Below are 26,157 nucleotides of genomic sequence, written 5' to 3'. Positions count from 1 at the left end.
AATCCACTCTGTCAGCTATTGGCTCTTCCCTATTTTGTCTGCAGCCCTCCCAGCCCCGGTGAGGGAGCTCAAAGATTCACCAGAAGCAGAAGCTAACGTGACTGCTTGGGCTTTTGTTTTCTCGTTGTCTTCTTGAAGTTTAGAAGAGCAGTTTTATAACATCATTTTCATCCTTCTGGGAAACTGCACAGAATGGAAAGGGCAGAACCAGGCAAACAGTAGGAAAGGGAATTAGCAGAGTGCAGGAAACATGGGCAGAAACAAGTGAAAAACCATTAGTAACAACCCCCCACAGGCCCCTTTAGAAAGATAAAAGCAAATTTAGTGGCGTCTTCAAACTTCCAAGTCCTTGAAGTTTGTCCATCATCCACCCATCCGTCTACCCACGTACTCAGATGTCCCACATTATTTGGCACTTCCCAAGTACTTACAAAACAGAAATTACAACGAGAACTTCTCTTGCTTCCTTCCCAGCCCACAGGAGAGAGAGCCCGATCAGTTAATGGGTTTCTTTATACATGTGAGTAAGGGATACGGTGGTCTGTGTGTGCAGAAATTATTGAGGGAAAAACAGTCACGTAGCTGAGTTTTGCATTTAGTGAAGCTTTTCTGCTGCTCTGGAGCTGGAGGCAAGCGTTCTCCCTGTGAGCAAGGCCAGCCCAGCCTCGGGAAGGGCAATTCTCTGAGCTCATTGAAGCTGCCTTAGCCTCCTTGCTGCTTACTCCCTGTGTTTAATGAAGTCTTTGGAATCACCAAGGCTCTCACCCAGTGGCATTAGGCAGAGAAATAACCTTGATGAAGCACAGACAGCACGGCTGCTGCATCACCACAGCTGAGAGCAGGTGCCGACGACAGCACAGAGAGCTGGGCCGAGACAGCCTGCACAACTGTCTGGAGAAAAGGAAGAAGAGCGCAAGTGATGGGCCTTTCTGTCCATCTGTTGTATTTCATCTGTCAATCTGTCCGTCACTGTCATAGCCCTTTCTAGACACAATGCCCCAAATCTATTTGTTTTTATAAAATCACTGTTTGATGTAACACAGGACAAGCTGCTTCTGCTACTGGCCCAACGCCGGTGCAAGGCGTGTGTGTGTGAATGGGAAGTAGGAGGCGTCCTTCAGAAAATACTCGCAGTGCAGGTGCCGGGGCCGGAGGGAATTTTAAGTTACTGCAGAGTCCCCACAATATAATTTCCTGCCCCGTGGGGGACTGCGAGCGCTGCACATGTCTGAGGAGAGAGGCAGAGGCGCCAGGACCCAGGCAGCAAATCCAGAAACAGGTTGGCATCAGAACTGAGGAGGAAACACACTATCTAAACATGGGCTCTTGGGAGCCCCAGAGGTGTCTCATCAGGGGTGAAAGCAGCAAATGAGCAGCGTAGGGATGGCTGGTGGAGCTGCTGGGTAGATAACATGGGTTTCGATTAGTGTTCATCAAAGGTACCATCCGACCACAGCTCCCCTTCTCAACACATGAGACAGGAGGAGTATTTTTAGATTGTCTGGGGAGATGTTAGATTCCCCTTCCTGCATCTTCTCTTACATCACCACTATTTAATGCCTGCTTCCTTGAGGCTGGTCACTTCTGCGCCAGTGAGTGAGACCCACCCCTCTCCAGAACCTTCCTCCTCACCTGCTTCCATTGCCAGGACCGTGATGTTGTGCCACCCTGCCGTCTCCCGATCCAGGACTTTGCCTGTCACAACGGCACCTGTGTTTGCATCAATGTCAAAGATCCTCTCCAGGTCAGTGTTGCGATCGATGGCGTATCTGAGCACAAAGCAGGAGAGAGCCATGAGTGACTGGGGAGGGGCTAGCAAGGCCTGTACTGACTCCCAGACAGGTTGGGTTAGGCCCTATTACAATCACTTCCAATGTGACACTAACCTGTTCTCTGTCTGGCCCCTATCTCCAGGGACATAGGTGGCCCCATCACTATCTGACTGGAGGCCTTAGAGTTAAGGTCTATAGAGGGTATACTGGGGAAGCTTGTACCAAGAGTGCAAACTCCTTCCTTGGGAGAAGCAGGGACTATGGACAAGGGGAAACGTCTGTTCTGATTGTAATGCATCAGCTCAGCACATTCATAGAATCATAGAAATGCAGGACTGGGAAGGACCTCAATAGGTCACCAAGTCCAGTCCCCTGGCTATGGAGAAAGGACTAAATATTACCTAGACCACCCCTGACGAGTCTGTCTAACCTGCTCTTAAACACCTCCAGTGACGGAGATTCCACAACCTCCCTGGGCAATTTGTTCCAGCACTTAACCACCCTGACAGTTAGGAAGTTTTTCCTAATGTCCAACCTAAACAGCCCCTGCTGCAATATAAGCCCATTGCTTCTTGTCCTGCCCTCAGTGGATAAGGAGAACAATTTATCACCCTCCTGTTTATAACAATCTTCGAGGTACTTGAAGACTGTTATCATGACCCCCCTCAGTCGTCTCTTCTCCAGACTAAACAAACCCAATTTTTTCAATCTTCCCTCATAGGTCATGTTTTCTAGACCTTTAATCATTTTTGTTGCTCTCCTCTGGACTTTCTCCAATTTGCCCACATCTTTCCTGAAGTCTGGTGCCCAGAACTGGACACAATACTCCAGCTGAGGCTTTATCAGTGCTGAGTAGAACAGAAGAATTACTTCTCGTGTCTCGCTTACAACACTCCTGCTAATACAGCTCAGAATGATGTTCACTTTTTTTGCAACAGTGTTACAAATTTTTATATTTGTAATTCATATTTAGTTTGTGATCCACTATAACCCCCAGATCCTTTTCTGCAGTACTACTTCCTAGGTAGTCCTTTCCCATTCTATATTTGTGCAATTGATTGTTCCTTCCCAAATGGAGTACTTTGCTTTTGTCCTTATTGAATTTCATCCTATTTATTTCAGACCATTTCTCCAGGTTGTCAAGATCATTTTGAATTCTAATCCTGCCCTCCAACGTGCTCGTGACCCCTCCCAGCTTGGTGTCACCCACAAACTTTATAAGTGTACTCTCTATGCCATTAGTCAAATCACTAATAAAGATACTGACTAGAACCGGACCCAGGACAGATCCGTGTGGGACACCACTCGATATGCCCTTCCAGTTTGATTGTGAACCATTGATAACTACCCTCTGAGTATGTTTTTCCAACCAGTTGTGCACCCACCTTATAGTAGCTCCATCTAGGCCAGGGGTCTCAAGCAGCCAGTGGAGTTATTTCCTGTGGCCTGCCATAGGCGCCGACTCCACCGGCAGCCAAGCTCCCCTTACCCCCTGCCCCCCCTCCACCTACCTCCCAGCGCTTCCTGCCACCAAACAGCTGTTTGGCTGCGCGTAGGACTTTCCAGGAGGAAGGGGAGAGGAGCGGGGATGCAGCGTGCTTGGGGGGGGAGGGAGTTGGGGCAGGGACTTTGGGAAAGGGTTTGGAATGGGGATGGGGAAGGGGTGGGAAGAGGCAGGGCAGGGGCGGGGCCTCATCGACTAGACGAGCAGTCTGAGGTATGAAGTTCAGCATGTATGATTCTTTGCTGTGAGTAGCTGGGAAGAATGTTTGTTAAAAGTGGCAAAGTATTTTGTATGAATATTTACTTTAAAAAGTTCCTGCCATTACAGCTATGTTGATAGATTGTTAGTGTAGATCATCATCAGTGTTACTGACCACATAAGGAATAGTTACAAGTGTTTATATTTTATTAAAACCCCTCTTCACATTACAGTTTTTAAAAAGTTAATATGTTGACTTTTAATATCATACTATATTACTCTTCATATTTTTCATTTTTGACTACACTTTTGTATCGTTGTATGAAAAGGTTTCAGTGATGCGGCCTTCGGGCCAATGTACTAGTCCTCATGTGGCCCTCGTGGTGATTTGAGTTTGAGATCCCTGATCTAGGCTGTATTTCCCTAGTTGGTTTCTGAAAAGGCCGTGAGACACTAACAAAAGCCTTACTAAAATCAAGATATATGACATCTACTGCTGCCCTCCTCCCCCATCCACAAGGCTTGTTACCCTATCAAAGAAAGATATTAGGTTAGTTTGACATGATTTGTTCTTGACAAATCCATGTGGACTGTTACTTATCACCTTATTTTCTTCTAGGTGCTTTCAAACATTGATTATTATCTTTCTTGGTACTGAAGTTAAGCTGTCTGGTCTATAATCCCCTGGCTTGTCCTTATTCCCTTTTTTATAGCTAGGTACTATAACTGCCCTTTTCCAGTCCTCTGGTATCTCTCCCCTCCCTCCTCCACGAGTTCGCAAAGATAATCGCTAATGGCTCAGAGATCTATTCAGATTCAAGGCAATAAAGGAGCCATGAGTAACTCCCAGACCAGCACAATGGCACAGGAATGGGGCATCCCCCGGTTAGCAGTTCTCACCACTCGGGAACCTCTCTTTGGCTGCACCCGTCTACGTCAGGGTTACTGGATGTCCGGAGCATGGTGCAGTAGCAGAGCTGTGTGGGGATGGGAGCCAAGGACAGCAACAGTGTAAATATAAGTGCAGTCATAAAAATTAAAGGTGGCAAGGTCCAATTTGATCCCAGACCATGCATCCCTGAGGTCTACAAGCAAAGACCACAACCACCATGAATGGTGCTAATGCAAACACCTAAGCAGACAGACAAACAGCAGATTGTCCTTTGACATTCCCTGTATTTTCCTACTTTGTGCTATCTAGTTTTAAATAACTCAAATGAAAACTCCTCTGGTTTCCTGCAGGTGTCTATCCCACCATTTCACAGGCTGCTGGCTGTCAGGAAGGGTTTTTACTTTTCCATCTAACTTTCCCTTTTATTTCCGTCTTCTTCTGTTTCTGAGAGTCCCATCCCCGGACAGCGCCCCAATCGATCTTGCTCTGGTTCTGTAGGTAGGTGGATCGACCCCTGTGTTTCAACTGCACAGCCAGCTCCTGAACAAAGCCTTCCAGCACCCTGAGCGCTCAGTTGTCCCTGTGAATCTTTTACAGGGACCTTCACAGAGCACAAGCTAGGGGAGCAGTAGGATGGGGTAGGGTTGGGATCCCGCCTCTTCCAAATTCCTCCCTTTCCCTGCAAGCGGCCAAAGGGGCTGGGGAAGGAAGAGGCTGCTGAGGCAATAGCACTGTCCGATCAGAGGCAGGACCTGCTGAGCAGCTCCGTGTAAGCGAGAGGAAAGAGCAGCCGAGCAGCGCGGCTGCATCCAGGACCCGGCGGGGCGGGCGCCAGGGCCATGAAGCAGCCCAGTGCCATGTGCCTGATGGTTACAAAAAGCAAGAGAGACGGTATCACAGACACAGCTGCTCCAAAGGCCAAAAGGGACCCACAAACCGTCTCCTCACCAAGCAAGCCCCAGAGAGCCACTCCCCAAAACTCTCCCAGTTGGGAGCTTCCCGCACAGGCCACTTCCACAGGGCAGGAGCCAGCACAGAGCCATGGTCAAACCACACAGTGTAGAGGACAGCACCCACAAGCAGGGCTCCCCTGCCAGGCAGAGTCCCGCTGCAACTATTCAGCGTGTTGGGGGGGGCACCTCCTGCCAGCCTAGCCCCTGGGCTAGGTGCCCCCTGCCCAGAGCCTCAGCACAATAAAAAATAGGACCATTCGAACAGGAATCCTTCTAATTTCCCTACCACCTTCCATCCGAGCAGCCTCGTGTGCTTTAACAAACGGGGAGTTTACCTCACAACCCCCCTCTACGCCCCCCAGGCAATAGAGAAACAGCAGGTATGGTTATCCCCATTCTTACAGGGGTTACATGTCCTGCCCCAGGTCACAAAGTCAGTCTGTGGTTGAGCAGGGGGAGAATCCAGCCCTCCACTTTAACCACATCATGATGACTGGGATCTATGCCCCCAGTGCTCCAGCACAGTACAATATTTCCAGTAACCATACACTCACAACCAAGCATGTTAGCATTAAATCACAGCACAATTGGACTGCAAGCTCTTCGCAGGCAGGGGCTGGTTCTGCTGTGCCCAGCACGGCACAGCCCCATCTGATTGAGCTCTCAGAGCACAGACACAACACAAATAATAAACTACAACACCACCACCATGATAAGAATTAGAAGTCCAGGAGGCCAGCGAATCATCGGCAATACAATATAATTGTATTGTCTACAGCATCTTTCATACGCAAGGCATCCCAAAGCCTTTTACAGAATTAAATAATCCAAGACAACAAAAAGTAAAATGGGATAAATTACCAAAAGGAGGGTGGTGAATAAATTAAAGCGTTCAGGCCAATGACAGAGGGAGAGATAAACTGAGGGGCAGAGGCAAGGGAGCTGAGAGAGGAACCGAGCGGGAGAGCTGATGAAGTAGGAAGGCACAGGAAGGCCACGACAGATGGCAGAGGCTGCATGCAGAAGGCTCCCAGTGACCGTGTGTGGATGAAGTGTGGGGAGAGGATTCCTAGACCATGAGCTCTTTAGGGCAGGGATCGTTTTCCTATTTGTTTGTGCCCCGCCCAACACAATCGGGCCCTGATGCAGCCGGGGGCCTCCAGGCAGCAATATCAATATTAGTAACGACACAGAGACAAGACCCAAGATCTCCACCAGAGAGTGTTCAGACAAGGAGGGTGGCTCCCAATGTGATCTCAAGGCCACAGATTCCGCCACTCACATCCCAGCCTTGTTTAGCCACAGCTTAGCCATGGGACTGACTTCCTCCCGGCTCATCAATGAACTTGCAGGTGACACTGCTGCATACCTGTCAGGCTAAGGTGCTTACAGAGCAGCCTCCCACACAAGGTTTTAGCTGCGTGGTTCTCATTAAAACCAACACCCGCCCTTGGCTAAACCACTATCCTGGTGCACAAATACCATAGGAAACAGCAAAATACAGGGAGGCAGACACAGACAGACAGACACTAGCTTGAAAATTAAAGGACAAAACTGTCCAAAATCATCACCATATAGATGCACATGCAAATATATGTTCTGCCCACGCAGTTACCTCCCCCACCCCTTTGCCCCAGCAGAACGTAGTATGTGTTAGGAGACTGTGACCCAAAGCTGGCATGTAAAATTAAAAAGGTTGCAGAGGAGGTTTTAAACTAAGGGCTGGGGGAAAGGCAACACATGCAGAGGAGCACACGGTTCGGACAAAGATGTTCCTTAGGGGAGCGTCTATTAATGGGGAGTCTCCATATCCTAGTAAAAAGGAGAAGATAGAAGTTGATAAAGTACAGGTAGGAACTGAAGAGAAACAGTCAAATGAAAAAGAGTCCCATTCAGTTACCTCACATGAAGGCAGACAACTAAATACTGACAAATTTGCTAAGTGCTTGTATACAAATGCTAGAAGTCTAGGTAATAACATGGGTGAATTTGAGTCTCTGGTATTCAATGAAGGTCTAACAGGCATCACAGAAACTTGGTGGAACGATGATAATCAATGGGACACAGGAATATCAGGGTACAAAATATACAGGAATGACAAGCAGGTCATGCTGGTGCGGGAGTGGCACTAGATGCAAAAGAAAGCATAGTGCCAAATACAGTAAAAATCTAAATTACTCAAACTGTGCCATAGACTCTCTAAGAATAGAAATTCCCTGCTTGACTAATAAAAGTAGAGAGGGATATACTACCGCTCACCTGACCTTGATGGTGATGATGACTGTGAAATGCTCAGGGAGATTAGAGAGCCTATAAAACTAGAAAACTCGGTAATAATGGGAGATTTCAACTATCCCCATATAGACTGGGTACATGTCACCTCATGATAGGATCCAGAAATAAACTTTCTAGACACAATTAATGACTGGTTCTTGGAGTGGAGCACAGGATCAGGTCCAAGGAGTGAACATACCTGAACTACTGAATAATACCATAATGCAATTAAATTTAACATCTGTGGCCGGGGGGCGGGGGAGAAACCAAAGAAACCCACCACAGTAGCATTCAACTTTAAGAAGGGGAACCACACAAAAATGAGGAAGCTAGTTAAACAGAAATTAAAAGGAGTAGTCACGAAAGTGAAATCCCTGCAAGCTGCATTGAAACTTAAAAAAAAACCCCATACTAGAGGCTCAAACTAAATGTATACCCCAAATTAAAAAAAAATAATACCAAGACCACAAAAATGCCACCATGGCTAAACAACAGCGTAAAAGAAGCGGTTAGAGGCAAAAAGGCATACTTTAAAAACTGGATGTCAAATCCTACTGAAAAAAATAGAAAGGAGCATAAACGTTGGCAAATCAAGTGTACAAATGTAATTAGGCAGGGCAAAAAAGAATCTGAAGAACAACTAGCAAAAGACATAAAAACTAACAGAAAAAACAAAAAGAAAAAAAAAAGAAAAAGTTAAGTACATTTGAAGCAGGAATAGTCCAAACAATGGGTGGGGCCACTGGATGATCAAGGTGCTAAAGGATCACTCTAAAGTCATTGCAGAGAATCTAAATGAATTATTTGCATTGGTCTTCACTGCAGAGGATGTGAGGAGATTCCCACACCTGAGCCATTCTTTTTAGGTGACAAATCTGAGGAACTGTCCCAGCTTGAGGTGTCAATAGAGGAGGTTTTGGAACAAAATGATAAATTAAACAGTAATAAGTTACCAGATGGTATTCACCAAAGAGATCTGAAGGAACTCAAATATAAAATTGAAGAATTACTAAGTGTGCTATGTTTCAGAGCAGCAGCCGTGTTAGTCTGTATCCGCAAAAAGAACAGGAGGACTTGTGGCACCTTAGAGACTAACAAATTTATTTGAGCATAAGCTTTCGTGAGCTACAGCTCACTTCATCGGATGCATGCAATGGAAGACACAGTAGGGGGATTTTATATACACAGAGAACATGAAACAATGGGTGTTACCATACACACTGTAACAAGAGTGATCAGGTAAGGTGAGCTATTACCAGCAGGAGAGAAAAAAACCCGTTTGTAGTGATAATCAAGGTGGGCCATTTCCAGCAGTTGGCAAGAACGTGTGAGGAACAGTAGCGGGGGGGGGGGGGGGGGATAAACATGGAGCAATAGTTTTACTTTGTGTAATGACACATCCACTCCCAGTCTTTATTCAAGCCTAATTTAATGGTGTCCAGTTTTCAAATTAATTCCAATTTAGCAGTCTCTCGATGGAGTCTGTTTTTGAAGAAACTCCCTGAAAAAGCAGAAGAACAATCCGCACAGACACACCCTGAAAACCCTGACCTGGGATACTCTATCTGCTACCCAAGATCCATAAACCTGGAAATCCTGGGCGCCCCATCATCTCAGGCATTGGCACCTTGACAGCAAGACTGTCTGGCTATGTAGACTCCCTCCTCAGGCCCTACGCTACCAGCACTCCCAGCTACCTTCGAGACACCACTGACTTCCTGAGGAAACTACAATCCATCGGTGATCTTCCTGATAACACCATCCTGGCCACTATGGATGTAGAAGCCCTCTACACCAACATTCCACACAAAGATGGACTACAAGCCGTCAAGAACACTATCCCCGATAATGTCACGGCAAACCTGGTGGCTGAACTTTGTGACTTTGTCCTCACCCACAACTATTTCACATTTGGGGACAATGTATACCTTCAAATCAGCAGCACTGCTATGGGTACCCGCATGGTCCCACAGTATGCCAACATTTTTATGGCTGACTTAATGCTTCCTCAGCGCTCGTCCCCTAATGCCCCTACTCTACTTGCGCTATATTGATGACATCTTCATCATCTGGACTCATGGAAAAGAAGCCCTTAAGGAATTCCACCATGATTTCAACAATTTCCATCCCAACATCAACCTCAGCTTGGACCAGTCCACACAAGAGATCCACTTCCTGGACACAATAGTGCTAATAAGCGATGGTCACATAAACACTATCCTATACCGGAAATCTACTGACCGCTATGTTTACCCACATGCCTCCAGCTTTCACCTTGACCACACCACACGATCCATTGTCTACAGCCAAGCTCTGCGATACAACCGCATTTGCTCCAACCCCTCAGACAGAGACAAACACCTACAAGATCTCTGTCAAGCATTCTTACAACTACAATACCCACCTGCTGAAGTGAAGAAACACATTGACAGAGCCAGAAGAGTACCCAGAAGTCACCTACTACAGGACAGGCCTAACAAAGAAAATAACAGAACGCCACTAGCTGTCACCTTCAGCCCCCAACTAAAACCCCTCCAGCGCATCATCAAGAATCTACAACCTATCCTGAAGGACGACCCATCACTCCCACAGATCTTGGGAGACAGGCCAGTCCTTGCTTACAGACAGCCCCCCAATCTGAAGCAAATACTCCCCAACAACCACATACCACACAACAGAACCACTAACCCAGGAACCTATCCTTGCAACAAAGCCCGTTGCCAACTGTGTCCACATATCTATTCAGGGGACACCATCATAAGGCCTAATCACATCAGCCACACTATCAGAGGCTTGTTCACCTGCGCATCTACGAATGTGATATATGCCATCATGTGCCAGCAATGCCCCTCTGCCGTGTATTTTGGTCAAACTGGACAGTCTCTACGTAAAAGAATAAATGGACACCAATCAGACTTCAAGAATTATAACATTCAAAAACCAGTTGGAGAACACTTCAATCTCTTTGGTTACTCGATTACAGACCTAAAAGTGGCAATTCTTCAACAAAAAAACTTCAAAAACAGACTCCAACGAGAGACTGCTGAATTGGAATTAATTTGCGAACTGGACACCATTAAATTAGGCTTGAATAAAGACTGGGAGTGGATGTGTCATTACACAAAGTAAAACTATTTCCCCTTGTTTATTTTTCCCCCTTACTGTTCCTCACACGTTCTTGCCTACTGCTGGAAATGGCCCACCTTGACTATCACTACAAAAGGTTTTTTTCTCTCCTGCTGGTAATAGCTCACCTTACCTGATCACTCTTGTTACAGTGTATATGGTAACACCCATCGTTTCATGTTCTCTGTGTATATAAAATCTCCCCACTGTATTTTCCACTGTATGCATCCGATGAAGTGAGCTGTAGCTCACGAAAGCTTATGCTCAGCTAAATTTGTTAGTCTCTAAGGTGCCACAAGTCCTTTTCTTTTTAAGTGTGGTATGTAACCTATCATCTAAATTAGCCTTTGTATCGGATGACTGGTGGATAGCTAATGTGATGCCAATTTTTAAAAACGGCTCCAGAGGCAATCCTGGGAATTACAGGCCAGTAAGCCTAACTTCAGTACCAGACAAACTGGTTGACTCTATAGTAAAGAACAGAATTATCAGACACATAGATGAACACAGTACGTTGGGGAAGAGACAACGAGGTTTTTGTAATGGGAAATCATGCTTCGACAATTTATTATAATTCTTTGAAGGTGTCAACAAGCATGTGGACAAGGGTGATCCAGTGGATATAGTGTATTTGGACTTTCAGAAAGCCTTTGACAAAGTCCCTCACCAAAGGCTCTGAAGCAAACTAAGCAGTCATGGGATAAGGGGGTAGGTCCTCTCATGGATCAGTAACTAGTTAAAAGACAAGAAGCAAAGGATAAGAATAAATGGTCAGTTTTCAGAATGGAGAAAAGTAAATAGTGGGGTCCCCCAGGGGTCTGTACTGTTCAACATGTTCATAAATGATCTGGGAAAAGGGGTAAACAGTGAGGTGGCAAAATTTGCAGATGTACAAAATTACCCCGAATAGTTAAGTCCAAAGCAGACTGTCAAGAATTACAAAGGGATCTCACTAACGTGGGTGACTGGGCAACAAAATAGCAGATGAAATTCAATGGTGGTAAGTGCAAAGTGAGGAACATTGGAAAACATTATCCCAACTATACATACAAAATGATGGGGTCTAAATTAGCTGTTACCACATAAGAAAGAGTCATTGTGGATAGTTTTCACATCCACTCAACGTGCAGCAGCAGTCAAAAAACCTAACAGAACGTTAGGAACACTGGGACAGGGATAGACAATCAGACAGTAAATATCCTAATACCACTATATAAATCTATGGTAGGCCGACACCTTGAATACTGAGTGCTGTTCTGGTCGCCCCATCTCAAAAAAGCTTTAGAAATGGAAAAAGTACAGAAAAGGGCAACGAAAACTATAAGGGGTATGGAACAGCTTCTGTATGAGGAGAGATTAATAAGACTGGGACTGTTCAACTTGGAAAAGAGACGACTAAGGGGGTATATGATACAGGTCTGTACAATCATGATGGTGTGGAGAAGGTGAATAAGGAAGTGTTATTTACCCTTTCACATAACACAGGAACCAGGGGTCACGCAATGAAACAAATAGGCAGCAGGTTTAAAACAAACAAAAGGAAGTATTTCTTCACACAGCACACAGTCAACCTGTGGAACTCATTGCCAGGGGATTTTGTGGAGGCAAAAGTATAATGGGGTTAAAAAAAAAAAACTAGATAAATTCCTGGAGGATAGGTTCATGAATGGCTATTAGCCAAGATGGTCAAGGATGCAACCCCATGGTCTGGGATTCCCTGAGCCTCTGACTGCCAGAAGCTGGGACTGGATGACAGGGGATGGATCATGCAAGAATCATAGAATATCAGAGATGGAAGGGACCTCTGGAGGTCATCTGGTCCAACCCCCTGCCCAGAGCAGGACCAATCCCCAACTAAGTCATCCCAGCCAGGGCTTTGTCAAGCCTGACCTTAAAAACTTCTAAGGAAGGGGATTCTACCACCTCCCTAGGTAACGCATTCCAGTGTTTCACCACCCTCCTAGTGAAAAAGTTTTTCCTAATATCCAACCTAAATCTCCCCCACTGCAACTTGAGACCATTACTCCTTGTCCTGTCCTCTTCTACCACTGAGAACAGTCTAGAACCATCCTCTTTGGATCCACCTTTCAGGTAGTTAAAAGCAGCTATCAAATCCCCCCTCATTCTTCTCTTCCGTAGACTAAACAATCCCAGTTCCCTCAGCCTCTCCTCATAAGTCATGTGTTCCAGACCCCTAATCATTTTTGTTGCCCTTCGCTGGACTCTTTCCAATTTTTCCACATCCTTCTTGTAGTGTGGGGCCCAAAACTGGACACAGTACTCCAGATGAGGCCTCACCAATGTCGAATAGAGGGGAACGATCACGTCCCTCGATCTGCTGGCAATACCCCTACTTATACAGCCCAAAATGCCATTGGCCTTCTTGGCAACAAGGGCACACTGTTGACTCATATTCAGCTTCTCGTCCACTGTCACCCCTACGTCTTTCTCTGCAGAACTGCTGCCTAGCCATTCGGTCCCTAGTCTGTAGCGGTGCATGGGATTCTTCCGTCCTAAGTGCAGGACTCTGCACTTGTCCTTGTTCATCAGTTTTCTTTTGGCTCAATCCTCCAATTTGTCTAGGTCCCTCTGTATCCTATCCCTGCCCTCCAGAGTATCTACCTCTCCTCCCAGTTTAGTGTCATCTGCAAACTTGCTGAGGGTGCAATCCACACCATCCTCCAGATCATTAATGAAGATATTGAACAAAACCGGCCCCAGGACCGACCCTTGGGGCACTCCGCTAGATACCGGCTGCCAACTAGATATGGAGCCATTGATCACTACCTGTTGAGCCCGACAATCTAGCCAACTTTCTACCTACCTTGTAGTGCATCCATCCAGCCCATACTTCTTTAACTTGCTGACAAGAATACTGTGGGAGACCGTGTCAAAGAACTGCCTGTTCTATTCACTCCCTCTGAAGTATCTGATACTGGCCACTGTCAGAAGACAGGATACTGGGCTAGTTAGATCATTGGTCTGGCCCAGTATGGCCATTCTTATGTTCATAGACAGATGCTGATAATCTCCAAGAGCCATCACAGCAAGTGAGCAGGACCCCGGCATGTCCTCATGTGTGATATACCCCCATTTTCTGCCTTAGTTCCCAATGGAAGCACAGAGCATGCCAAGGGCATTACCTTTCCTTTGATCCTCAGATTTCTTCAGAGAGGCCTCTAACACCAGCCTGGCCTGGATCGCAGTCTCCAGTACTCATCTGCTGCTCTGTGCTTATCAGTTGCCAAAAATGCAATTGCAAGGAAATGGGAAAACCTCTGGGTGTCCAAATCAGCAAAAATCTCTCAGATGGAGACTAAACTGCTGGAAGAAATAATAGAAACTGGTGCAACAAAATCTCAGATACTTCTGATGGGTTAATCAAGATATTTACATAAGCGTTCCCATTATTCTTCCACGTCCCCTGACCTTGAGCACCTCTCTCTCTTCTTCTCCATTGCATATGTAGTTAGAGATGGAGATGGTACTTCATTCTCTTCTCCATGTCTGCCTATTTCTGTGGTAGACATGAGATGCACGCATCTGTTTTGTTTGTCCTCTTGTCTTTGCTGCATAAATAAAGAAACTTATTCAATAAAAATAATTGGGGAGAAAGATACAATCACCAAGGAGAGAGAGACCCTTGGGTTTAGAAGCATCTGACATCCACTGATTCTGTGCGAAGCCAGGGCCAGGGTGCAGGTGTGAGTATAACTCTGTGCTGGAGCCTCTCTTCTCACACTTGTAACTGCTTTGCTTGTGAGCGTATTTTAAATCATGTTTACTTTGTCTTTTAAGGATTGATTGTCCTTATCGAGCTCTGCAATAATTCCAGACCCTTTACCGTTTTGCTCTTCTCCCACAGTGAGGAGGAGCTGGATTTCTGAGAAGCCTGCGTGTCCAGCTCTCTACAGTATAGTAGGGTTGAGTTTATTTTCCTGGGTCCCAGCCTTGGATCTCTCCAGTCCTGGTAATTCTACAAAACACCCTCAGCAACTTGTTCTACTGCCTTAAATACCCTGGGAGCTCTCGGATACCCTGATTGTCGCTGCAGAGTTCTGGGATGAGTCACTTAATGTCTGTACAGCACATTGAAGACAAAAAGCCCCATTATTGCTATTTAACCTAAATTCTCCTCCCCTCTTGCAGCTTGAACCCACTCCATCTCATCCTGTCCTTGTTCGTTAGATAGAGCTACTGATCTCTCTCGTCTTCATACCATTCCTTTCTCTAGTTGGAGACAATGAGTCTCCCCTCAGAGCACCCCCACTGAACTCCCAACGCCACTTTCTGCAGTACCTGAGTTTTCCTTCGGGCTCTTCTTCCAAATAGCAGCAAGTCCTGATCCTGCTTCACTTGTGGGAACTGGCCACTCACAGCCTGAAGTGAGCTGGCTGGAGATGTAGCAAAAGGGAGGCCAGGCAAGGTGCTGGGCGGACTGCTCATGGCTAGAGAAAAGAAGGCTTCACTCTGCAGTCAGTGCTGAATCCAGCGCATCTGCGTGGTGCTAAGTGGCCTCCGCTGCTGGAGGGTGAGATGTGAAGTTGAGGCCGGGGCTGTTAATGATCCCGCAGCATGTTTTCAATAGATGGCGGGATGTTAACCCAGCACGGGGGGCAATTTTCAATTGAAGTACATGCTAGGGATGGGTGAACTGAACAGCAGGGACTTGGTGTAAACAAGAGAGGCATGCACTGGAAAGGTACTGTGGTCAGGTAAACTACACACAAATACACCTCGCTGGCTGCACAAGAGCTATAACATAGACACACGTAGCTCCTTACTTGCCCATGCACACATCGCTAACCTGGCGTCCGTGCTCCTCCCACAGTGAGGTGCCAGAGTGTTTAGGGGCAACTCGCCCCACTGGGACATGCCGTGGGGACTGTGGTTCTGCCGTGATCATGCTGAATCGAGGTCAGATAGCGACAGGATGTGAGGTTCTCTCTTCGCTCCCCAGGGCCACGTCCATTCAGACAGCTGCCTGCCCCATGCTGTTCCTACATGTCCAGAACCGAGATCAGCAGGAAGAAACAGTTCGGGCCCACCCAGCTCAGCCCAGGAGGGCTAATGCCCAGAAATGGCCAATCATGCTGAATCGATGCAGTATTTTTGGGTCATGTGGATCTTTGTCAACTGGGCACTGAGCTCTCGCCACCAGACTCACCTGCCATTACAAGCAGAACATGAGCCCTGCCTTCCAGTGTCTGTGATGTGATGTCATGTGATGCTGCAGCCCAACCCCACCGAGCTGATTGGGCCCACGTTCTCCAGATTTCCTGGACTATGGGATGTTCCTTGCTCCTCTGCCTGAAGCCTGCACAGTGATTGATATCCGGGACTTTATGCTGTCGCAGTCCCTGGTTCTGATTGGAATGCAGCCCTTGTCATCCATTTTCCTCTCTTCCTGCTGGCATCGCCTGTTGTTTGGATGTTACAAGTGGCTGTTTCATTTAGGCAGCTTTCTTGGTGCTCATCTTTCTGCATTTCTCAAGCAGGTTGTTTCATTCCTCCCGTGACCACGATGAGGAGCACATTTGCTGCCATGTCCGTTGGCTTTTGTTAATGGTGGTTTTGTTAATGGGAAGCTTTTCGAACCCTATGAAAAGCTTTTTGTGATGTTTGTTTTTTTCTCTTCTCTCTTTTGTGCTGTGGCAGATTGTAGTTCTTGCTGTGTTGTTGAAGTATATAAAATGCCCGTGTCCAACACATGTCTCTGGATTTGGTGAATGCCAAACAAGAATATCTCTGAGAACCTTAAATCCCAAGCAACATCTTCCCAGTGCTGATAAAGCCTGGAACGCAGGCAATCAGAACTCAGGCTCTCGCTGCAGAGAGAGAAACAAAAGGCTCCCATACAAACAAGCTCACGTACACAGGCAGTCTATCAATGTATTACGTAACACAATGGCGCGGCTGAGAAAAATCACACTGTGCAGAAGAAATACAGCAGGAGCCGAAAAGCCAACTGGAAACAGAAAATTCCCATCTAAAAATGTCCCAGCCCCTGCCTTTGTCAGACAGTGAATAAGAGCTGGAATGAAATTAAAAGCTCTTTCCCTTTAGATAAAGATTCCCTGCCATGTCCTGACGGGGTTTATGCTGCTTTTTCACCCTCCTCTCTGGACACACACAGGTTGCGGCTGTTTTTCACTGAGTGATGCAAGCCAAGCTGCCTGGGCTCCCATCTCTTATTGACATGAGAGGGGATGGCTGAGCCCAGGACTTGGTGTGCTGTGGTGACCCACCCAGATGGCTGTGGAATCTAAAGATCCTCTTGGGCATCAGAATCCTGACATTGTTTCAGGGCTTCGTGGAAGAGTGACCGCCCTCGTGGGAGTGGCACTGAACTAGCAGCTTGGAACCACAGACTTACCATGGTACCGATACAGAGATCCAATCTCAGCCTGCTACGGAGAGTGCTATGGGACCGCTCTCCTGCTGCAGCCAGCTCTCTAGGGATGGGGGTTGTTTAGCACTAGCCCTCTGGGAAGCAGAACCTGTCTAAATCCCAGGTCAGTGCAGGGTGAGTGCTCAGTCACCGGGATCACCTGAAGGTGCCTTGCCTGGAGCCATCGGCTGGGGGTGAGGCAGGTATTCCATGGAGGATGGGGACCTGTTGGGTTGCTAATTCTTTCTGTAGAGGTAGGGCCTCGGCAGAGTCCAGAGTCACCCTGGCAGAGCTGGAAGGGAAGGATTAATTAACTCTCCAAGGGAATGACAAAACTCCTCTCTCCATGCAGCTCTGGCACAGCCTCCACCAGCAAACTCTGTTTGCCTGGGAAAGCCCAGACTGCAGCTCCTTCCCTCCACCCTCTCTGTCCCCTGGCCTCTGCATGGGCAAGGAGTTCCAGTACTTGGGCCAGGCTGCTGGCTTTTGAGGAGGTAGCGTTTGGATGGATGTCAGCAGGTGTTGGGGTCTGAAGTCATCCTAAAGCCTGACTTCAAATGTAGCATGAAAAAGCAGAGTTTGCTGGGCTCCATCCTGTACAAACCATCTGAGGGAAGCTCTTGGGCTTGGGGAATGGGTTTGTTCCAGGGTGAAATGGGCACGTCCAGGGGCATGACTGACCTTCTTTGGGATGGCTCATGGAAAGGAGGGCAGCGTGTACCCAGGCTGCCTCCATGTTGTGTCTGACTTGGACAATGTTCCATGTACCAGATGGCGTCTCCCAGGAGGCTGGAGGAAACCTCACAGCCCAGGCACAAAGGCTGCTGCATGCACGTTGGGTTTATGGAACTGTGCTAGATATCCGTGCGTGCCGCTGCTCATTCCCATTGTCATCGGAGGCATGAGCTGCCACGAGAAAGCGCTTCAGGAGTTATTCAGCCAGCCTGATGGAGCTGGAAAATGATAGGGCTCCACTCTGGGACTCTCTCCCTTCTTGTGCCTTTAATGCATGAGGTTCTTTGTGAGAGTGACACACGGACAGAGGGTCACATGCATTTTGGCAGAGGACAGGAAGCCACGGAGATGGCCAGCCCTGTTAGAGGCTATGAACTGGCCAACCGGGGGAAAAAAGGGCCTTCCCCTGTCTCTCCCAGGAGCATGGAGTAGAGCTGGAGTCCTGTCAGCTTTTCACAGGTAGGCGTATGTACAGGGTCTCACATCAGCTGCCCTGCGCTGCCCCAAAAGGGGGGAATAGAATCCACACATCTGTGTAACCAAACCTGCCACGTTCATGAGCCAAACCCACAACCCACCCAGAGAACATCATGGCATTCCCTGGCAGAGCAGCTCTTCACACAAGCAATGGGTGGGAGCAGCGCAGTCTAGGGGCACGTTCAGCGGGTGGAGGGGACCACCTGGGACTGAGGGCACTCGTGCCAGACCTGCTCTGGCTCTTTCTTTACTGGTCCTCAAAGCTCAGCACTGGGAGCTTGGTACTAGTGGGAACTGGAAATGCTGATGAGGCCAATCTCAGCTCAGTTGTCTCCGGGGCTCCTTGGGATTCCTCACCTGAAGGGCAGAGTGCTTGTTCCTCGCCATTGCAAGGTGAGACTGCAGCTCCTCTGACACGTACATGGCACCAGGCAAGTCCAGCACACAAAGCGGAGTCAGGGGCTGGGGAGCCACCATGGAAACACAGCTACAGAAGGGACTGCCTCTTTCCTCCTCCTTTCTAGTAGCAAAGGATCAGACAGGTAAAGGGGATCCACCCAACTGCAGTGCCAGCAGAGAGGACTCAGCACAGACTTCAATGGGCCTGGGATCGAACCCTGGAGTGCTGTCAGGACAAGTTGCTCTCCTCTGTGCCCCAGATGAAGAAGAGATGCTGTGAGTCTAGCTGGGAGTTAATGCGAGGTGACTTCCTGCTGAGGAGCATGTCACCTCCCTGTGGGGCCCCGGGAGGGTTCCTGTGTTAATGTCTGTGCAGCACTTGGAAGCTGTGAAGAACTAAGTAAGTGCTGAGGATTGTTATGTTACCCGGGCGGCCAGAGGATGGGAGAGCAACAGAGGTCTGACAAAAAGTCTCTTCTTCCTCACCTTGGTGCTGTGAGGGAGATTTGGTGTCGGCAGGGAAGGGAGTGGTGAGGGGGCCTCTCATTCACACCTGATTACATGGAGTTGCTGCAAGGCAGAGCTCGGGGCAGGGGGAGGGGTGTGGTGGAATGGGAAGCGGGAGCTCGCCCTCACGTTACGGGAAGGGGACGTGCCATCTCTTATGCTGCTAGGCACTGAAAAACCACAGCCAGTGGACAGTCAGGTATGTAGGCGGGCAGAGTGCCCCAAGGGAGCGCGACAGGACTCGGAGGAGCTGTCTGCCTAGGGGTTGCTGGAGGGAGGATTCATAACTGAATGCATCAGCCATGACAGGAGAAAACACATTCCGATTCGTGGGGCTGAGGCCAGGGGGTCTGGGTACCTCGGAGTGCCACTGGCCAGGCTCTCGAGGCTGGACATGTGAGATGTGGCTCTGTCTGGAGCGCACGGTGCTGCTGCAACAACAGAGACACGCTCCTGCTTCTCTCTGCTCCAAGCGCCCCTTCCCAAACATCACCATCTCTCTCAACAGTCAGAAAGGCTCCTTCCTCTGTATGCACGGGTTCTTTCTGCAAGTAATGCATCACCCCTCCCCCGCCCCCAGGGAAGCGGCACAAGAAGCAAGCGAGAAAGAGCAATTCTATCCCCAAGGCCCCTTTCCTACCACTGAAGACGGGAAAATAAAACCTACAGCCCGCAGCAGTGCTAGCAAAGTCCCAGGAAGGCAGCGGCTGTGCACACGCAGTATGTGAAGAGGGAACGCGCACAGTATGCATGTCAACACTGCAATCAGAGCTGCGACTGCAGCTCGTTCAGCACACCCATGCTAACGTCAGTCTAGCTAGTGTGGCTACACAGCAGTGGAGACATGCATGACCCCTGGTACGGGCCAGCAATGTAAATATGTCCCCAGTGTTCTGGCCTGGCTTGTTCAGCCCACCCGGGGGTCCACACTGCCCCACCTTCACTGCTCTTTTTAGCCATGCCAGTTCAATTAAAGCGAGCATGGGTGTGCCTACATGAGCTGCAGTCATACCTCTGACCGCAGCATAGACACACCCCGTGCCTACAGCGTACCTGAGCTGCGGCTGAGCGCGCCCGGCCCAGCGTGTACGTGTCTGAGGCACAGTACGTACTTCATGCACACACAGGGTCCATGCAGAGCTTGTTTGTGTGTGAATGTGCAGCTGTGTGCCTGTACTCTGGGGTCTGGGTCATGTACCCTCTATAACAATAACTGTTCCCAATAACTCACCCCAGCAGGGCTCTCTCACCAGGTGCCTTCCTAGCACAACACCCTGTGCTGACTGACGGGAACGGGGCGGGCAGAGAGGGGGTTGTGGCTGTACACGTTAAGTCAGCTTAACTTCTGTACCCAGAAAGATAATGGAGCAAATAATTAAGCGATCAATTTACAAAGATCTAGAAGATAACAAGGTGATAGGTAACAGTCAGCCTGGATTTGTCAAAAACAAATATAGTGTCAAACCAACCTGATAGCTTTCTTTGACAGGGTAACAAGCCTTGTGGATGGGGGGAAGGGGTAGATGTGGCATATCTTGACTTTAGTAAAGCTTTTGATACTGTCTCGCATGACCTTCTCATAAACAAACTAGGGAAATCAAATGCAACCTAGATGGAGCTACTATAAGGTGAGTGCAAAACTGGTTGGAAAACTGTTCCCAGAGAGTAATCATCAGTGATTCATAGTCATGCTGGAAGGGCATAATGAGTGGGATCCCGCAGGGATCAGTTCTGGGTCCTGTTCTGTTCAATATTTTCATCAATGATTTAGATAATAGCATACAGAGTACACTTATAAAGTTTGTGGACGATAAGTGGGAGGGGTTGCAAGTGCTCTGGAGGATAGGATTATAATTCAAAATGATCTGGACAAACTGGAGAAATGGTCTGAAGTAAATAGGAAGAAGTTCAATACAGCAAATGCAAAGTACTCCATTTAGGAAGGAACAATCTGTTGCACACATACAAAATGGGAAATGACTGCCTAGGAAGGAGTACTGCGGAAAGGGATCTGGGGATCGTAGTGGATCACAAGCTAAATATGAGTCAACAGTGTAACACTGTTGCAAAAAAAGCGAATATCATTCTGGGATGTATTAGCAGGAGTGTTGTAAGCAAGACACAAGAAGTAATTCTTCTGCTCTACTCTGCGCTGATTAGGCCTCAACTGGAGTATTGTGTCCAGTTCTGGGCGCCACATTTCAGGATGTGGACAAATTGGAGACAGTCCAGAAAAAAGCAACAAAAAATGATTAAAGGTCTAGAAAACATGACCTATGAGGGAAGATTGAAAAAATTGGGTTTGTTTAGTCTGGAAAAGAGAGGACTGAGAGGGGACATGATAACAGTTTTCAAGTATGTAAAAGGTTGTTACAAGGAGGAGGAAGAAAAATTGTTTTTCTTAACCTCTGAGGATAGGACAAGAAGCAATGGGCTTAAATTGCAGAAAGGGAGGTTTAGGTTGGACATTAGGAAAAACTTCTTAACTGTCAGGGTGGTTAAATACTGGAATAAATTGCCTAGGGAGGTTGTGGAATCTCTATCATTGGCGACTTTTAAGGGGAGGCTAGACAAACATGTCAGGAATGGTCTAGATAATTAGCCCTGTCACAAGTGCAGGGACTGGACTTGATGGCCTCTCAAGGTCCCTTCCAGTTCTATGATTCTATGTTTAAAGTTTCCCATAGCGATTCCTACATGGTTCTATGTTAATTCGAAGGTCCCGTGCGAGACTTTGGGATGCTCCCTCCCCACCAAACAGCCAGGCGCTGTGCATTCCCCAGTGCCTTGCTGTGGCCCTGAGCAGGCCTGTTAGAACATTATCTCTGTGTGTCATTTGCCGATTATATTCACAGGCTGTCATCAGCTGTTTCCCCTTCCATAGTGTGTGCTCCTCTCTGGAGTCCCTGCTCCTACCCTCTGCCCTGTTCTCTGTCATCAGGAACAGCTCCAGGATAAAGCTCTTGAATCCAAGGCCACAATGCGCTGGCTCCAGGCTACTCCTGGGTCAGCTACACAGGTCTCCTTTCCAGCACACAGCAATGCTCCATTTCCAGTGAGCAGCTGTGTACAGAGACCTGCAGCACAAATTCCCGGCACCATAAAAACCAGCCTTCCAAGGGAATTTTTCACAAGTCCAGGATGTTTTCTGTACATCAGCTTTTCATTGCCACCGCTCACCACTCAGGCCACCTGGCAGAGCCATAAGGCTGCTTTTGTGCTGAAGATAATGAGAGTTTAATTCTCAATTTCCTTAGCCACAAATGAATGGAAGTGGGAAACGTTCTGTGCAGATCAGCTGCTGCCCAAAGTGTGCCCTGCCCAAACATCAACTCCATGGGTCTCTGATCCCTCCCATGACCCCGACCCCAACCCCTGCCCCTGGCTCCAATGGCATGCCCCACAGCACATGCCATACTGTACATCTGTCAGTCTTCTTCACTACCTATCTGTCATCTCTGGTCACTCACCAGCCTGTTCCCTGAGGCTGCCCTACTGTCAGTCACACGTATGTATGAACATTGCCCATTCCCCTTTTCGGGTACTCCTTTGCCAATGACGAATCTGTCATTCACACGGCTTGTGCCCTCACCTGTCTGCTACTCGCACACTGGTTCTGTCACTCACCTGCCAGATGCCTGCCCTATGTCTCCCATTCGCCTGCCTGTCCTCTCTCACCCGGTGCTGTCACTCTCTGCTGCATGCCCCTCTCCAGTCACTCACCCACCCACCCAAATCCCTTCTCAGGCACCCGCTGGGCCCTGTGTCACTCGCAGGCCCATCACCTGGCAGAAGAGAACGTGAAGCTAGGAAGGTTGATTTTACCGGACAGGGTTGTTTGCAGCATCGGGGTCCAGAGCGGTGACCACTCCTACCACAGAGCCAACATACGCATCCTCCTGGACTTCCATCAGGTCAGAGGGGGGCTGGAACTCCGGGGGCTCATCCACATCCAGCACAGAGACCCGCACAATGGTTTGGTCTCGGAACGTGCCCAGATCTACAAACCTTGGGTCCACAAACTTGTTCAGGGCCTCCACCACCACCGTGTGAACCGTCTTGGCCTCGTAGTCAAGGGGCTGAGACAACAGGACAGGGTTAGCGATTCACCATCTGACAGTTCCTTCCCAATTCTGGTGCATTCACTACTGCTGCTTTGGGTTAAACCCCACCAGGGCTCTTGGGAGAGGCCAGGACTGGAGAAGCCCAGAGCCTGAGCTCCTGCCATGCCCCCTGCAACGTCTCCTGCTGGGCAGGGTACTCGTAGCTGGGAGTGCTCCTGCCCCACTCCCTACAGGGCTGCTGCTAGGAACAACGTTTCCTGCCCTCCCCCACTCCACATTCAGATAAGACATGATGCAGGAACTCAGAATGCACTGAGAAGGCAGTGCGCACCGTGGGGGCGAGTGAGTGATTTTCAATGGTGTAGTGATCATTAATCACCCTGTGATTATTTCTACAGCAGAGGTGACTGGAATGCAATGGTCTTGGTGAGCACTCATTCTTTCCTGCCCGCACCAAGTGTTTTTGCCACAAAAAGCAGACTGGCTCCGCGTGTGGTTGGTCAGGCTCAGGCATTCCGTGGGAATATTGCTCTCTAATAGGTGCTATCAATAACGGGGATTAGTGTTAGCCCCCTACGCTGCACACCTCGCTTCTGCGCATGGCAGCATTCACCCCTTCATTATGGATTTGTCTGAAAGTCTCTCTCTGTAAATTCTGCACTCACAACTGTCTGTGTCCCTTAGCATCTGTGGCCAGCGACTTCATCAGCTGGCACCCTGCCTGCCTTGCCTTTCTTTGGCCCTTTCTTTCCAGTCTTTGCTTCTCTCTTTCTCTCTCCTGACACTTCTCCAGCTCCCTGCTAGCTGCGGGGGTGGGTCTGAGGCTTCCAACTTCTCTAAGATGCTATTAAACCAGCTCTCGGAGGAGTGATTCCCCAGCCTCTGAAATACAGCAGCAGCAGCAGGTATCATCAAAAGGGAAGGGCTCTGTCCTGCTCTGAGAGTCCTGCTCTGCCCTCCCCCACCTACCGCCTCTGCCTCCACCTCACACCTCCTCCTGGTGCGTTCCTCTGGGTTTACCTTCTGCACGGTGATGATCGCCTCCTGGGTGTTGCTGTCTGTGGTGACTTTAAACATCTGCACCCCGTCCTCATCTTTGATCTGGTACGTCATGTCTGTGTTCTCCCCCACATCCGAATCCTCCGCCTTCACTCTCCCAATCGCAGAGCCCACAAGGGCAGTCTCCACAACGCTGAACTGGTACATCTCTGCCAAGGGAAAGGAGAGGTGCATCACAGTGCAGCCTTCGCTGACCCTGATCCCCAGGTTCCCTTCAGGTAGTGCACAGACACGCCCTGGGGGCACCTCCACTAGGTTAGTGCACCAGCCTACAGGCAGAATGCCAGCAACCCTATTGGGTACACCTGGCTGGTCCCTGGTCCGGTGCAACTCAGCTCCCGCATGCACAGATAGCAGAGTTTTGTCCTGTCCTGTCTAGTCTGCAATGTCCCATTTATCCTTGGCAGCCATGCCAGAGTCTGGGCTTCATTGGGGGCACACGTGGGACCCGGCTGGAACCACAGAGGATGCCCCATTTCCTATACTCCTGTGCAAGGCGTGTTGGCTTTTCCTGCGAGAGGAAAACAAATAAGCCCACTCTGGGTGAAAGCAGCTGGTGAAAGGCATTAGGGAGCATCCCAGTCACTATAAGTCTGGTAACCTTACCAACCTGTCTCAGAACCAGCTGCACGGATGTCGGCCAGTCCAGGGCCAGTGCCGAGGTCTCTGTGGGCACAGCATTCTCACAGCCCCATTTCCCCCTGCTAGCGTCCGGAATACAAACGTGCTCATCGGGCAGAGCTCCCTCCAGCTGCAGCTTGGAACCCTTCGTAGCTCTGCCCCAGGCTGCCAGCCAAGTGCTACAGAGCTCTGCAGCTGGTGTGCGAGGCAGAGCCCAGTCCGGCAGCTCTTCAGTGACAGGATTTCTGTCCCTGTGGTGGGACTCAAATGCAGGTCACAGAGCTTTGGCAATGGCTTGGGATCTAGAGACCAGCTCACAGTCACACCCCACATGCTCATGGTGTGCAAGCAGGGTCTAGTGACTGCCAGGTAGCAAGGAAGGGCCTGGGGCTCATTCAAACCAGCGCCTGAGGTCTGGATTGGCCCTGAAAGATGGCGGGAAGAGACCGGCTGACCTGCCAATGGAGTTTGGGGGTTACTCTCCCTCCTCCAGCGCCTACAGGCCCAGGGAGGGAGACAGAGACAGACAGCTAAGCCTACTCCTTGCAGCTAAAGTCCTGCAGCCCCACTGACTCCCCCGGGGTTTGCTGGCTGTCACTGGGACACCCCTCCTGCTTCAGTTAATGGGCTGGGATCTGCAGAGCGCTTGGAGTAATAAACCCACTACACAACGACCACAGGCAGGAGCAGGAGCAGCCAAGACTCCTGCACGTATCACCGGTCAGATCCCCCTCTGCCACCAGCACTGCCCTGTGGAATAAGGGAAACCTGCACAGACCTGACCATGCACTGGCCCGCAGCACCGCGACCTGCCTTCTTGTACACCCAGAGCCACCAGTGTCAAAGACTGTCTCTGCACTGCCAGCCTGTCCAAGGTGGGCAAGTTGAGGGCCAATGGGGAGAGATGACACTGACTCCCGAAGAATTCTAATAAACAAATGGGTCTGCATTGAAATTCAGCATTGATTGGGTCCCCCACTCCACATGTCACTTGCCCTCTTAGACTGCAAGCTCTCAGGACAGGTTCCAGATCTCTGGGTCTGTTTAAACACCTAGCACAACGGGGCTATGTCCCTGACTGGGTGTCTGGCTGCTACCCCAATGCAAAGTCAGCAACAACAATCCTGCACAGCAGTGGCTGGCTCAGCACCAGACTGCCTGCAAGACCCCCGGGACAGGGAACAG

At 49.0% G+C, this 26,157-nt stretch overlaps 1 protein-coding gene across 4 annotated transcripts in view; it reads right to left on the bottom strand.

Annotated features, from left to right (window-relative positions):
* The window catches only part of CDH22 (cadherin 22), a 181,034-nt gene that overhangs the window by 34,879 nt on the left and 119,998 nt on the right, over positions 1 to 26,157 (bottom strand). For all 4 annotated transcript variants that reach the window (XM_084645984.1, XM_084645985.1, XM_084645987.1 and 1 more), the window contains 3 exons: positions 24,313 to 24,500; positions 23,054 to 23,307; positions 1,633 to 1,769 (listed from right to left, as the gene is read on the bottom strand). In XM_084645984.1, coding sequence (XP_084502110.1) covers positions 1,633 to 1,769; positions 23,054 to 23,307; positions 24,313 to 24,500 — 579 coding nt within the window. The remainder of the gene's footprint in view (positions 1 to 1,632; positions 1,770 to 23,053; positions 23,308 to 24,312; positions 24,501 to 26,157) is intronic.

The sequence above is a fragment of the Lepidochelys olivacea genome (assembly GCF_965140295.1).
Source record: "Lepidochelys olivacea isolate rLepOli2 genome assembly, chromosome: 13".
Classification (NCBI taxonomy): Eukaryota; Metazoa; Chordata; order Testudines; family Cheloniidae; genus Lepidochelys; species Lepidochelys olivacea.
Note: the sequence above shows the minus strand (reverse complement) of the source record. Positions and strands in the feature narration are given on the sequence as shown.